This window comes from Triticum aestivum, chromosome 5D (assembly GCF_018294505.1).
Source record: "Triticum aestivum cultivar Chinese Spring chromosome 5D, IWGSC CS RefSeq v2.1, whole genome shotgun sequence".
NCBI lineage: Eukaryota > Viridiplantae > Streptophyta > Magnoliopsida > Poales > Poaceae > Triticum > Triticum aestivum.
The window spans coordinates 338,113,355-338,127,535 of NC_057808.1; the positions used below are offsets into that span (position 1 = coordinate 338,113,355).

Below are 14,181 nucleotides of genomic sequence, written 5' to 3' on the forward strand. Positions count from 1 at the left end.
CGTGCGCCCGCTAAGGCCTTGGGCCCATGACACGAGGGGCCCACGCCCAGAACGTTTTAAAAAAAAGGGAATTAAAAAATTTATATCAATTAATTAATTAACTAAATAGTTAACTTAATTAATTCTGTTTAAATTAACTAATTAGATAATTAACCTAATTAACTCTGTCTAATTAAACTGCTGACTAAACAGTTAATGACCAGTGGGACCCACACGTCAGCGACCCAGTCAACACCTCTGTTGACTGCTGACGTCATGCTGATGTCATGATGACGTCAGCAAACACTGTTCTGGATAATGTTGAATTAAAATAATTAAATTAATCCTAAAAAGATTTAAATCTTTTAAAATTAATATAAAATAAACCGTAGCTCAGATGAAAATACTTTCTACATGAAAGTTACTCGGAACGACGAGACGAATCCGGATACGCAGCCCGTTCGTCCACCACACACCCCTAGCATATTGAACATGCAACTTTCCCCCTCCGGTACAGCTGTCCGAAAACGCTGAACACCGGGAATACTTTCCCGGCTGTTTCCCCCCTTCGCCGGTATCACCTACTACCGCGATTGGGCACACCTAGCATCACGCTTTGTCATGTCATGCATCGTCATGCATTTGTTTGCATTGTATTTATTGTTTCTTCCCCCTCTTCTCTCGCTAGACACCGAGACCGACGCCGCTGCTACCCAGTACGACTACGGTGTTGACGACCCCTCCTTCTCGGCTGAGCTTCCAGGCAAGCCCCCCTTGATCACCAGATATCGCCTATTATTCTCTGTACTCTTGCATTAGAGTAGTGTAGCATGTTACTGCTTTCCGTTAATCCTATTCTGCTGCATAGCCTGTCTTTGCCACTACTGTTGTTACCTTTACCTGCAATCCTACATGCTTAGTATAGGATGCTAGTTTTCCATCAGTGGCCCTACATTCTTGTCTGTCTGCTGTGCTATACTATCGGGCCGTGATCACTTGGGAGGTGATCACGGGTATATACTTATATACTTTATACATGATACATGTGGTGACTAAAGTCGGGTCGGCTCGAGGAGTACCCGCGAGTGATTCACGGATTGGGGGCTGAAAGGACCTTTGTCCCGACGGCCCTTTGGGTGGATCTTTGTGGCGGAGCGACAGGGCAGGTTGAGACTACCTAGGTGAGAGGTGGGCCTGGCCCTGGTCGGTGTCCGTGGTTACATCAATTAACACGCTTAACGAGATCTTGGTATTTGATCTGAGTCTGTCCATTTGGCCTATACGCACTAACCAACTACGCGGGAACAGTTATGGGCACTCGGCGTCGTGGTATCAGCCGAAGCCTTCGTGACGTCAGCGACTGAGCGGCGCGCGCCGGATTGGACTGGAACGCCTGCTAGGCTAGGTCTGCTTCCGGCCGCGTTCGCAACGTGCAGGTGTGCAATGGGCGATGGGCCCAGACCCCTGCGCCATAGGATTTAGACCGGCGTGCTGACCTCTCTGTTGTGCCTAGGTGGGGCTGCGACGTGTTGATCTTCCGCGGCCAGGCATGACCCAGAAAAGTGTGTCCGGCCAAATGGGATCGAGCGTGTTGGGTTATGTGGTGCACCCCTGCAGGGAAGTTTATCTATTCGAATAGCCGTGTCCCTCGGTAAAAGGACGACTCGGAGTTGTACCTTGACCTTATGACAACTAGAACCGGATACTTAATAAAACACACCCTTCCAAGTGCCAGATATAACCCGGTGATCGCTCTCTAACAGGGCGACGAGGAGGGGATCGCCGGGTAGGATTATGCTATGCGATGCTACTTGGTGAACTTACCATCTACTCTCTTCTACATGCTGCAAGATGGAGGTGGCCTGAAGCGTAGTCTTCGACAGGATTAGCTATCCCCCTCTTATTCTGGCATTCTGCAGTTCAGTCCACTGATATGGCCCTTTACACATACCCATGCATATGTAGTGTAGCTCCTTGCTTGCGAGTATTTTGGATGAGTACTCACGGTTGCTTTCTCCCTCTTTTTCCCCCTTTCCCTTCTACCTGGTTGTCGCAACCAGATGCCGGAGCCCAGGAGCCAGACGCCATCGTCGACGACGACTCCTACTACACCGGAGGTGCCTACTACTACGTGCAGCCCGCTGACGACGACCAGGAGTAGTTAGGAGGATCCCAGGCAGGAGGCCTGCGCCTCTTTCGATCTGTATCCCAGTTTGTGCTAGCCTTCTTAAGGCAAACTTGTTTAACTTATGTCTGTACTCAGATATTGTTGCTTCCGCTGACTTTTCTATGATCGAGCACTTGTATTCGAGCCCTCGAGGCCCCTGGCTTGTATTATGATGCTTGTATGACTTATTTATGTTGTAGAGTTGTGTTGTGATATCTTTCCGTGAGTCCCTGATCTTGATCGTACATATTCGCGTGCATGATTAGTGCACGATTGAATCGGGGGCGTCACAAATTGGTATCAGAGCCGACTGCCTGTAGGAATCCCCCTTCCACACTCCTTGGCCGAAGTCGAGTCTAGACATTGCAAAAACTTTTACTAAAATGGATGTGTGTCTTACAGGCCCACGTCGCCATTGGGTGGTATTAGGATCTTTTTATTCCTCGTCTATACTCTGGGACTCCAATCTCTCTTCTATTCGGGTTAAATAAATTTTTACTAAATCTAACATTAGGATCTTGTGATCACTTTCACCCGGAGAGCACCTTATTACCGATGATCGTCTGCTGCACCCGAAGTTTCCGAAGATGCTATTCGACGTTTTACCAAGACACTTGTGCCCACCGCCTTTGCAAATTCACCACCACCGAGACATCCCTATGGATAGCTACTTATAGTTGCCATCCATACCTTCAATCTCGATTACCCTTGTTAGTACAAGATACCCTGAACTACTTCCCGCTATTCCGAGAATCCTTTGTGCCTACTGCCTTGCAGTTCTTGCCACATGAATACCCTCTACGGATAATTCCTCGCACTTACCGATTATCCACTCTCCCCCCGTTGTTTATATGATTTACAAGACACATTGAAATACTATCTGATCTTTTGATAATCCTCTGCCCGCTATTACTCTGCAAATACTTGTCTGCTTGCATTATGGTTGCGTTCCATATGACTAGCAATATTCATTAGTATCCTTTGTCATTATCATTTCGAGTCCCTTGATTCAATATGGTGCGAATGCACGCAATCCTCAATTGATCCTTTTAAAATTATCTTCCGGCTCAGACATCATTTTGAACATGAGCTGGTTCTCAACCAATCTAATTGCCGTCGATTGTACCCCTAAGACTATTCAACTTATCCATCCCTAATCAGAACATTGCTTCTGATCCCTTGATTTGAAAATCACAATTCCTTCGCATTTGAGCTCTGGATTAGTCAGTTGTTTCTATAATCCAATGCCTTTGCATTGTTACTTCCTCTGGTGGTGTGCCGATGCTCACATCAGCTCTGTTATGGACCGGCAGATCCTTTAATGGATTTTATCCAACAGCGTCCTTCATATTCAATAACCTTGTGAGCCTTCTCTCGGATACATAATGCCTTTGGTAAATTGTATCCTCTGCTTTCTCAACCTTGCTCTGCTTTCGAGCTGGTGATATTTACTCTTGAAACTTGTGGTATATGTTCCTAAGAGGCCACGATGGGTTGGACATATGCCTTTTTTCTAATCTGTGTGAACCCGGAAACTACTACGGGTCATACTCTAGTAGTGTTATGACAGATAAAATTTCAACACCACAACTTCGTTGAAGGCGAGAAGTGAATGAAAGGTTATGCATTAAAGAAGTGGGAGTCGACCTTGAACTTTGTGTTCATGCCCATGGACACGATGTAGATCCTATCATGAAAGCTTCTTGTAATAATAACTATTTCCTTGATAACTATCATCTGGTATCTGTGAATTGATCCTTTGCATAGCCTAGTGGTGGGAAGGGGCTGATGCCTTCCCACTCACCCAGGTTCAAGGCATGGTACTTGCAATTTGGGGTTGTTGCACCAATTATACTGTAGGGGGTTCCCTTATAGTCTTTCTGTCAAAAAAAAATGATCCTTTGCAACAGTGGTTCCGACCATGATTGTTCTTCTTTGATCCCATTTCTCGGACAAGTTAAAACATTTGTCTTTTATAGATCAATGCGTCTGCCCGACCTCTATTATGATCTACCTTCAAGTATTACCCCTGATATCTGGAGGATATCATGCCATTACTCTACATCTTATGAATTTTTTATGAAGTACTACCTTTCCCTGTCGCTGTCACTTCATGGGTGCTGGGTTGTTTGTCAACCCAGAACACCGATAAGTGAATCGATTCCGCACTCCGATTCAATAACTCTAAGTAATTCTTGTTGCTTACGAGTTTAATAATCCTTCAAGTCATTCCTAGCCTTATCGGCTATATCATTATCGTGCAAACTTTTAACTGTGCTACCTGGTCCTTCTCCCCGGAGCACAACTTTCGACGATGAGCTAAGCTTATGTCGATCTTCCTCGTCATATCATTTCGCCTTGAACAGCAAACTTGATTTCGAGTTTGTGTCGTACCCAGGGTTCCAATAACCTTTCGCTTCATCATTCCTTTGACTTGATGTCATCGCCGATCGATTACATCTTCATGGAATATCTCGACAAATGTGTCATGATCATCATCAGCATTCTGAGCTCTTCCAGGATATCAATTGAATTCATGAAGAGAAATACCATCCTTGCCCTCGATGAGTTGTGTTATCATCGGCCACTTTATTGCCTTCCCTCCAACACAAACTTGTTCGTGTTTCGTGTTATACCTTGAGATCCTTGCTATCCAGCATTTGTTCTTTACCTTGGAGTATTACCATCTTTTATGTCAAGAATGTCATGAGAATTTCACCACCTCTTAGGAATTCTTGATACAGGTGATACTTCTTGCCATATCCGTTCCTTCCTTGGTCCCCGTGTTGTTTCTAACCGGAGGACCGTCAATTGAACTATGATGCGCGACTTCAAAACTTCTAGCAACCCTATTGCTTTGAAGTTAATGGTCGATAATTCATTCTTAGACCATTGGTTATCGAATCACCATTCTAACATTGATCATGCTACCTAAGCCCATATTTCGGGTGCACTTTTCAACCAATGTTTAATTGTGTATGTTTTCCTCGAGCATACCTCATTATATTCATTTGATCCAACAAATGTTATCTCCTTGTTCACATAATTGTGGAAATCCAACTTGTTGGAATTCTCGATGAATTGTCGCTGAGTCCATCAGCCAACTCCTCAGCCTCTCCTTGGTTTAAATGACGAACTCTTGTTTCGGCACTCGCTTCCATTGTACCTTTCCCGAGAATCTTACAATGTCGTCTCGTAGATTTGTTTTGCACTTTTCTTTTCTTCTCGGGCATCCTGAGTCTGAGTTATCCTGACACCAATCAGATCTGAATCTCGCTCAGATATGATGATTGGAACATAATTCCAAGAGTTATAACATTGGTCTTTATAAGACCCGGTAAGGTGATGTCATGCCTAGCACACCTGGGCGGAGTACCTATTATTATCGTATCCTTTTTAACAAGTTTGGCCATTCTTCCATGAGGAAATTGTAAGACTTATTCTATAGGTTGTTCTTGATGGATCCTTTGTGTATCCATAGCCTAATCTTTACCCGATGACCATGTCAATGCTATCTCGAAGCATGTCTGTGCTACTCCGATCATCAATAAAAGCATTTGTAGCACAATGCTAATTCTCTTTATCAATTATCCAAACACCGTTGTATGGGTAATGTCATGAAATTTCTTCCCCCTTTACTAAATGGTTTTCTACGTTATTTCTTGTCATGGATACCATGCTTTGCTTGTCCTTGGGAAGGATATACCCCTCAAATATGTGTTTAAACACATTTTCTCCTTCCATTGTTCTGTTTAATCTGATGATCACCCTTTTCCTTTCCATTGTTTTGATTAACCTTTCTGGTGATTTATATGATCTAAGCAGTAATAAGTCACTGCTTTTGTAAGCACTCGGTGTACAACTCTGTCAGTAAGAACCTGTTACTATTGTTGATGACATTCTGGTATCCACCGATGGACGAGAACTTTGCCTAATGGTCCGCCTCGTTTCAACAAGCAGGAAAATGGTTCTCTTTGTCCCTCGCCCTTGGTATTGATGTTATTGCCAACATAACTGACCGGTTATTCTCTGACATGCCATGCTATCATGACCGTGCAAGATGTCAACGCCCTTCCTTCTTTTAATCCACATGGTGGGCCCATAACCCACAGTTCCACAGGATCGAAACCTGACTCTCCTGTATATCCCTGCTTCAAAGTTATCCCTTACGCTTGGCTTCGTAGGTAATTCGCGAGCCACCTTCCTAGTGATTAATTCTGGTATTAAACACAATACTTATTCTCGTTTCTTTGAACCCCTTTCGTGCCTTGTAAAAGGCATTGAACGATTGCCTGCCCGCTCGAAACTTCCCATGATACCTCCTTACTTTGCTCTCGATATTTTCTTAAGGTTTCAATTCGAGGGTTACCTTCTGGCACCTTCCCCGATGTTATCTGCCAGATAGTCAACCTTGTAAGGTCCGTTCTTCCGAAGTTACCCCTTGTCCTTTCGTAAGTACGATGAAATTTCCGAAGAAAGGATGATGGCTTCATCATGATGACCTCAAGCAGAGAAATTAAGACATCAATGTATTGGATCAACCTCTTCGAGAAGAGTAACGAAGACCGAGAACCCTCGCTAGAATTTCGTAACCAGAACTTTCCCCCTTACTCCCCTCTTAAATCTCGGGACGAGATTTCTTGTAGTGGAGGAGTTTTGTAACGCCCGGGTAATTAAGCTACAGTAATCCCACGTTAACGGTGCCACGTCACCCCGGTTACTATTGTTAATATCGTGTTGGATCAAAACTTTTCAAAATTTAAATTCAAAATAATGTCAACAATAAAAGTTTTTCAAAATTTAAAAGAAAAATGTTCGGGGTGTGCAAATAAATGCCTAGGAATTTATGGTGTGGGATCCATGCTTTTATAAAAGACCTAAATACTTAAAATGAATTAAAACAGAAAAGAAAAGAAATAAAGAAAAGAAAATACAAAAACAGAAAACAAACTAACAAAAAAATTAGAAAAGACCCCCCCCCCCACTGGGCCAGCTGGCCCAGCTGTTAGCCAGGCCGGCCCAACTGGCCCAACCGGCCACCCCCCCCCAATTCCCTTATCCCCCACCCGGTGAGACCCCGAACCCCACCGACACCCCACTCCTACCCCGAAATATCTCCCTCCCCCCTCTCCCGATTGGATCGGGAGGGGGAACAAACCGCGCCGACGCTGCCGACGATCCCCGCCGCCCGGAGCTACGTCGCCGCCCTCCACCTCGCCGGACCTCCCCACCGGCCTGCTACCTCTACGCACGTCGTCTCCGTCTCCTCCTCGCCCCCCGTTGCCACGTTCCCTACAACCGCGGTGAGGACCGCGACCGCCCCTCTCCCTCACCCCGCGGTCACCGCGCTCCGCCCGCGCGCGCCCGCACTTGCCCGCGGCCACTGCCCCTTTTGCCTCGTCCGCGCACATGCGCCTCACCCGAACGCCGCCGTCCCTGTCCCCGCTTCGCTGCGACGCTTGCCGAGCGCCGTCACCGCGCCCACCGTCCACCCCGCGCGCGCTCGCCCCGCTGCTACCTCCTGCCTCGTGCGGCGCAGCCACTGCAGCCCCGCGCTCGCCCGCTCGTGCGTGGCCTCGCCCGCGCCCTTGCCTGCCAGAGCTGTGCCGCTGGCCGCGCCGTCCGCAAGCCCTGTTGCGCTCGTCGTCAGGCCGCGTTCGCCGCCTCCCCGCACCGATGCGCGTGGCCTCCCCACACGCGCCGTAGTCGCCCGCAACCGCACCCCTCCACGCCTGCTTCCTTCGCCGGAGATGGACGGCCGGCGAGCCCCGCCGTGGCGCCCGTACCCCCCCCCCTCGCTGCGGCTCGGTCCGCCCCTCGTTCGGGCGCCGCCCCGTTAACCGCCACCCGTGCGCCCGCTAAGGCCTTGGGCCCATGACACGAGGGGCCCACGCCCAGAACGTTTCTAAAAAAGGGAATTAAAAAATATATATCAATTAATTAATTAACTAAATAATTAACTTAATTAATTCTGTTTATATTAACTAATTAGATAATTAACCTAATTAACTCTGTCTAATTAAACTGCTGACTAAACAGTCAATGACCAGTGGGACCCACACGTCAGCGACCCAGTCAACACCTCTGTTGACTGCTGACGTCATGCTGATGTCATGATGACATCAGCAAACACTGTTCTGGATAATGTTGAATTAAAATAATTAAATTAATCCTAAAAACGATTTAAATCTTTTAAAATTAATATAAAATAAACCGTAGCTCACATGAAAATACTTTCTACATGAAAGTTACTCGGAACGACGAGACGAATCCGGATACACAGCTCGTTCGTCCACCACACACCCTTAGCATATCGAACACGCAACTTTCCCCCTCCGGTACAGCTGTCCGAAAACGCGAAACACCGGGAATACTTTCCCGGTTGTTTCTCCCCTTCGCCGGTATCACCTACTACCGCGATTGGGCACACCTAGCATCACGCTTTATCATGTCATGCATCGTCATGCTTTTTTTGCATTGTATTTATTGTTTCTTCCCCCTCTTCTCTCGTTAGACACCGAGACCGACGCCGCTGCTACCCAGTACGACTACAGTGTTGACGACCCCTCCTTCTCGGCTGAGCTTTCAGGCAAGGCCCCCCCTTGATCACCAGATATCGCCTATTCTTCTCTATACTCTTGCATTAGAGTAGTGTAGCATGTTACTGCTTTCTGTTAATCCTATTCTCCTGCATAGCCTATCTTTGCCACTACTGTTGTTACCTTTACCTGCAATCCTACATGCTTAGTATAGGATGCTAGTTTTCCATCAGTGGCCCTACATTCTTGTCCGTCTGCTGTGCTATACTATCGGGCCGTGATCACTTGGGAGGTGATCACGGGTATATACTTATATACTTTATACATGATACATGTGGTGACTAAAGTCGGGTCGGCTCGAGGAGTACCCGCGAGTGATTCACGGATTGGGGGCTGAAAGGACCTTTGTCCCGGCGGCCCTCTGGGTGGATCTTTGTGGCGGAGCGACAGGGCAGGTTGAGACTACCTAGGTGAGAGGTGGGCCTGGCCCTGGTCGGTGTCCGTGGTTACATCAATTAACACGCTTAACGAGATCTTGGTATTTGATCTGAGTCTGTCCATTTGGCCTATACGCACTAACCAACTACGCGGGAACAGTTATGGGCACTCGGCGTCGTGGTATCAGCCGAAGCCTTCGTGACGTCAGCGACTGAGCGGCGCGCGCCGGATTGGACTGGAACGCCTGCTAGGCTAGGTCTGCTTCCGGCCGCGTTCGCAACGTGCAGGTGTGCAATGGGCGATGGGCCCAGACCCCTGCGCCATAGGATTTAGACCGGCGTGCTGACCTCTCTGTTGTGCCTAGGTGGGGCTGCGACGTGTTGATCTTCCGCGGCCAGGCATGACCCAGAAAAGTGTGTCCGGCCAAATGGGATCGAGCGTGTTGGGTTATGTGGTGCACCCCTGCAGGGAAGTTTATCTATTCGAATAGCCGTGTCCCTCGGTAAAAGGATGACTCGGAGTTGTACCTTGACCTTATGACAACTAGAACCGGATACTTAATAAAACACACCCTTCCAAGTGCCAGATATAACCCGGTGATCGCTCTCTAACAGGGCGACGAGGAGGGGATCGCCGGGTAGGATTATGCTATGCGATGCTACTTGGTGAACTTACCATCTACTCTCTTCTACATGCTGCAAGATGGAGGTGGGCTGCAGCGTAGTCTTTGGCAGGATTAGCTATCCCCCTCTTATTCTGGCATTCTGCAGTTCAGTCCACCGATATGGCCCTTTACACATACCCATGCATATGTAGTGTAGCTCCTTGCTTGCGAGTATTTTGGATGAGTACTCACGGTTGCTTTCTCCCTCTTTTTCCCCCTTTCCCTTCTACCTGGTTGTCGCAACCAGATGCCGGAGCCCAGGAGCCAGACGCCATCGTCGACGACGACTCCTACTACACCGGAGGTGCCTACTACTACGTGCAGCCCGCTGACGACGACCAGGAGTAGTTAGGAGGATCCCAGGCAGGAGGCCTGCGCCTCTTTCGATCTGTATCCCAGTTTGTGCTAGCCTTCTTAAGGCAAACTTGTTTAACTTATGTCTGTACTCAGATATTGTTGCTTCCGCTGACTTTTCTATGATCGAGCACTTGTATTCGAGCCCTCGAGGCCCCTGGCTTGTATTATGATGCTTGTATGACTTATTTATGTTGTAGTGTTGTGTTGTGATATCTTTCCGTGAGGCCCTGATCTTGATCGTACACATTTGCGTGCATGATTAGTGTACGATTGAATCGGGGGCGTCACAGGAACAATGCGCGCCTCAAAGGCCAGGAGAAATGGCCGCAGCCAGATCTGCCACCAGCCGAGCGTCCCTGTGCGAGCCACTGCACCCACGGATCCACGACGCCAATGTATTGTCACCATGTCCACACACACACACACATGCGCCTAGCCGCCATGCCACCATTGGCCGCTAGATAAGGATCGCGCCCCCACACGCTTGAGGCCCCGCTACCCGGGAAGACACGCAGGTGGGAGGAGACTCCCCGCCGCCGCTGCAGCCACGCGGGCTTCCCTGGCGGCGCAAGGAGGAGGAAGGAGAGGGAAAGGGAGGAGGCGGCGACGCTAGGGTTGGCGCTCAGGGTGCTTGTGGGAGCGACATGGGGCCGAGATTGGAATGGGTGAGATTAATTATATGCATTCTTGCGCGCTTCTCTCGGATAGTGACAACAGTTGGAGTTCATGCAAATGGAGCCGACCATCCAACGCTATCCGCATACGTTTCAAACCGCATTTCAACTAACCAGACGGAATTCATGCAAATGGACTGAATTTCATATAAACCAGACAAAATCCATTACATTTCGGACATATTTGAACTAAACCCTAATCTAAATAATCGTCGGCGTCCGTCCGTGCATGAGCACCGTGAAATGGAGGTCCAGCTCCGCCTTCGCAGTCTCCAGCTCTGCCTCCACCTCCGCAATGGCTAATCAGCCGACGAGGATCGGCTCACCAAGCTTAGTTGCAGCGAGAGGGGAGGAGCGGTGGCCTTCTTGGGACCCAGCATCGACGACCTACCATGCACTACTCTTTCTCGCTGCCGGTTGCACCAGCGGACGGGCCGGCGGCAGTGTGTTGCGGTCGTCGCGGAGCTACCAACCTCGTCGCTGTCGTCGGAGTCGGGCCCGTAAACCTCATCGGCCGCCTAGTCGATCTCATTTTAGGCGGCCTCTAAATCCTCTTGATACTGATGGTAGCGCCAGCGGTCGCGACGGATGTCGCAGGCGGAGTGGTAGGACTTGAGTGACGCCTCCTGCTCGTCCACCACCACGTCCGCCGCGATGCCGGAGATGAGTAGCTCCTCCACGCGTCGATGCTCATCGAGGAGGCGGACGTTGTAGGCTTGGTCGCCCTGCGCCTGCCGAAACGTGGTCTCCCGCTCCTCCGACGCCATGTCGGCGTAGTGGACACGGGCCTCGCCAAGGTGATGCCAGCATTGGCCGGCGAGGATGTTGGTGCCGGCTCGGCGGCGGCCGCCTTTGTCATTGGCGCGTGCTCAGCGTCGGCCTCCGATGAGCTCGTCCGCCTTGTGGCATGCCATTCGGCAGCAATGGCTGCGAGCTCCTTCTTTTGGTCGGAGGAGAGGCCCTCCCACAAAGCTTTGGAGTTTGAGGAGGCCATGGTGGGTGTTCTGCGGAGAGGAGATAGAGAGGGGAGGAGGGTGGATGGATGCAGCTACGTTGCCGGCCTGCGATTTAAATAGCGGGCGGAGAGCAGGGCAGGCGGCGAGGTCCTTAATGGTGGTCCGCAGAGGGACGGATGGGTAGTGCCGGAGTAGATTCCTCAGCAACTTTGTGCGCTTAATGGAGGCAGACGGATGGACCGGTGTTGTTTGAATGCGGAGAGACGTCGTCTTCACCGAGAAGCGGCGCGGGCGGCGCTCTCAGCCGGCGTCGCTTCAATGTCGGCTCCAGTGAGAGGTCGTATCCGCTCTGGTTCGGCATGAATGCGGCGCTGACCAGTATCTGGCAGGAAAGCACGTGGGTAAGGGAGGAGGGGTTTTGGTGGTCTACGATAGTCAGGAACGGGCGTGGCAGTGGTCCGGACGTCCGCAAAGCACCCCCCAAACCCCACCCCCCATCCACACACACGGAGAGAGACCCAAAGCTTGTGTCTCGTTTACAAGAAAAAGCCGCGTCCGAACCAACCTACGGACCAATGCAGGCATAGGTGGTTTAAGGGTCAATGTTGAAGGCAAGTATAAAGTTCATATACCCGCCAAAAAAAAATAAAGTTTACATGCTGCCTTCCTGCATGCAAGGCTTCGCGTATGTACACAGATACGTGTCTCTTTAGTCTTTTGGTTAGCTTGAGCTAGAAACAAAACCTGAATGACATCACATAGTGCTGAGCGTCGACACAAGCTTCTTGTCCATTCTGGAGTCCCCCTTCGAAACTTGTCTATCTCATTGGCGTTTCCTGGAGCCCTCCGCACGGTGGTCTCCACGTCCGCGTAGTCGCTGCCTCGCTCCACGTAGAGGGTAATTCATGGCCGGGAGCAGTTCGCGACGTGGGCATCGCCGCGACCACCGCGCGCAGCTCGTCACGGGTTGGCCCTCGCGGAGCACGGCCTATAAATTTTGCCCACTCTCTCGACACAATACATCATCAAACACTCAGCGACACAACAACAATCAGAACTGTACTAGCAACCATCTTTGCCTGTTGCAGCATCTGTAGCTTCCTTCTGCGCCTTCCATCCACGGCTGATTAATGGCTACTGTGATGGCCATGAGCTCCTTCGCCGGTGCCGCCGTCCTGCCGCGGGGCTCGGCCAGCCGCTTCGGCGCCCGGTCTCTGCCAGCGCTGGGCCGACGCGCCCTCGTCGTCAGGGCACAGACCGAGGGCCCGAGCGCACCACCGCCAAACAAACCCAAGGCGAGCACCTCCATCTGGGACGCGCTGGCGTTCAGCGGCCCTGCGCCGGAGCGCATCAACGGACGGCTGGCCATGGTGGGCTTCGTGACGGCGCTTGCGGTGGAGGCAGGCCGTGGCGACGGGCTCCTCTCGCAGCTCGGCAGCGGCACCGGGCAGGCGTGGTTCGCCTACACCGTGGCGGTGCTGTCCGTGGCTTCGCTGGTGCCGCTGCTCCAGGGCGAGAGCGCCGAGGGCAGAGCCGGCGCCATCATGAACGCCAACGCGGAGCTCTGGAACGGCCGCTTCGCCATGCTCGGCCTCGTCGCGCTCGCCGCCACCGAGATCATCACCGGCGCTCCTTTTATCAACGTGTAAACTAGCTTTGTTGTCTCGACCGGATAACACAACCTGTAGCTAGTACTAGTAGGACATGTAAATGATGAGAGCTGATCATCCTTGTATTCTTTGCAGTACTACTAATTAAAGACTGTTCATAAAAATGGTAATAGTACAAGACATTGGTGGATGAGTTTGCTGTATCGGCTAGCAGGGACTCGTTCGTGTATATATGGGGTGCGTGGTCAGGATTTACATTATGGTTACTTTGGTTCTGGTAGACTTGATCCATACAAAAACTATACAAGACATAGATCTACACTAACCGAACCAGAATATACAACAATCCTAACAAACTATACACGCACGGAATACGTAAAGGCATCTCAAACATGCCCCTTGGATGCTGTTGTCTGCTGATTTATAAAAGTCAGTGGGGGACCGTTGCTCCTCAAAAAAAAAACTATCTAAGTTGAGGTTGCGCCAAAACTTCTTGTTGTTTGACTATCAAGGGCTTTGAAAACCCATCTGCAACTTGATCGCCTTGGATATAGAATGAATGTTGAGTAACTTGTTTTCTGCTCTTTCTTTGACAAAGTGATAGTCTACTACAATAGGCTTGGTTCTAGCGAAAACTCAATTCTGAGCCCAGGCTCAGATGCACCTGATATCATCACCCTTCATGTGCATGGGGATTTGGGCCTTTAGTAGTATTCTGGTGTGTATGTAGCTTATATTCTAAAAGAAAAATAGAGTGGGTCATGCAGTCTTTATGAATGGCAGGACAGCAAATGGAT

At 49.8% G+C, this 14,181-nt stretch overlaps 1 protein-coding gene across 1 annotated transcript; it reads left to right on the forward strand.

Moving 5' to 3' along the window:
• The first annotated feature begins 12,786 nt into the window (after positions 1 to 12,786).
• LOC123124842 (low molecular mass early light-inducible protein HV90, chloroplastic) lies at positions 12,787 to 13,609 on the forward strand. The gene has a single exon (XM_044545393.1). It carries the CDS (start codon positions 12,905 to 12,907, stop codon positions 13,421 to 13,423), a length of 519 nt encoding a protein of 172 aa, XP_044401328.1. The 5' UTR covers positions 12,787 to 12,904; the 3' UTR covers positions 13,424 to 13,609.
• The last annotated feature ends 572 nt before the right edge of the window (positions 13,610 to 14,181 follow it).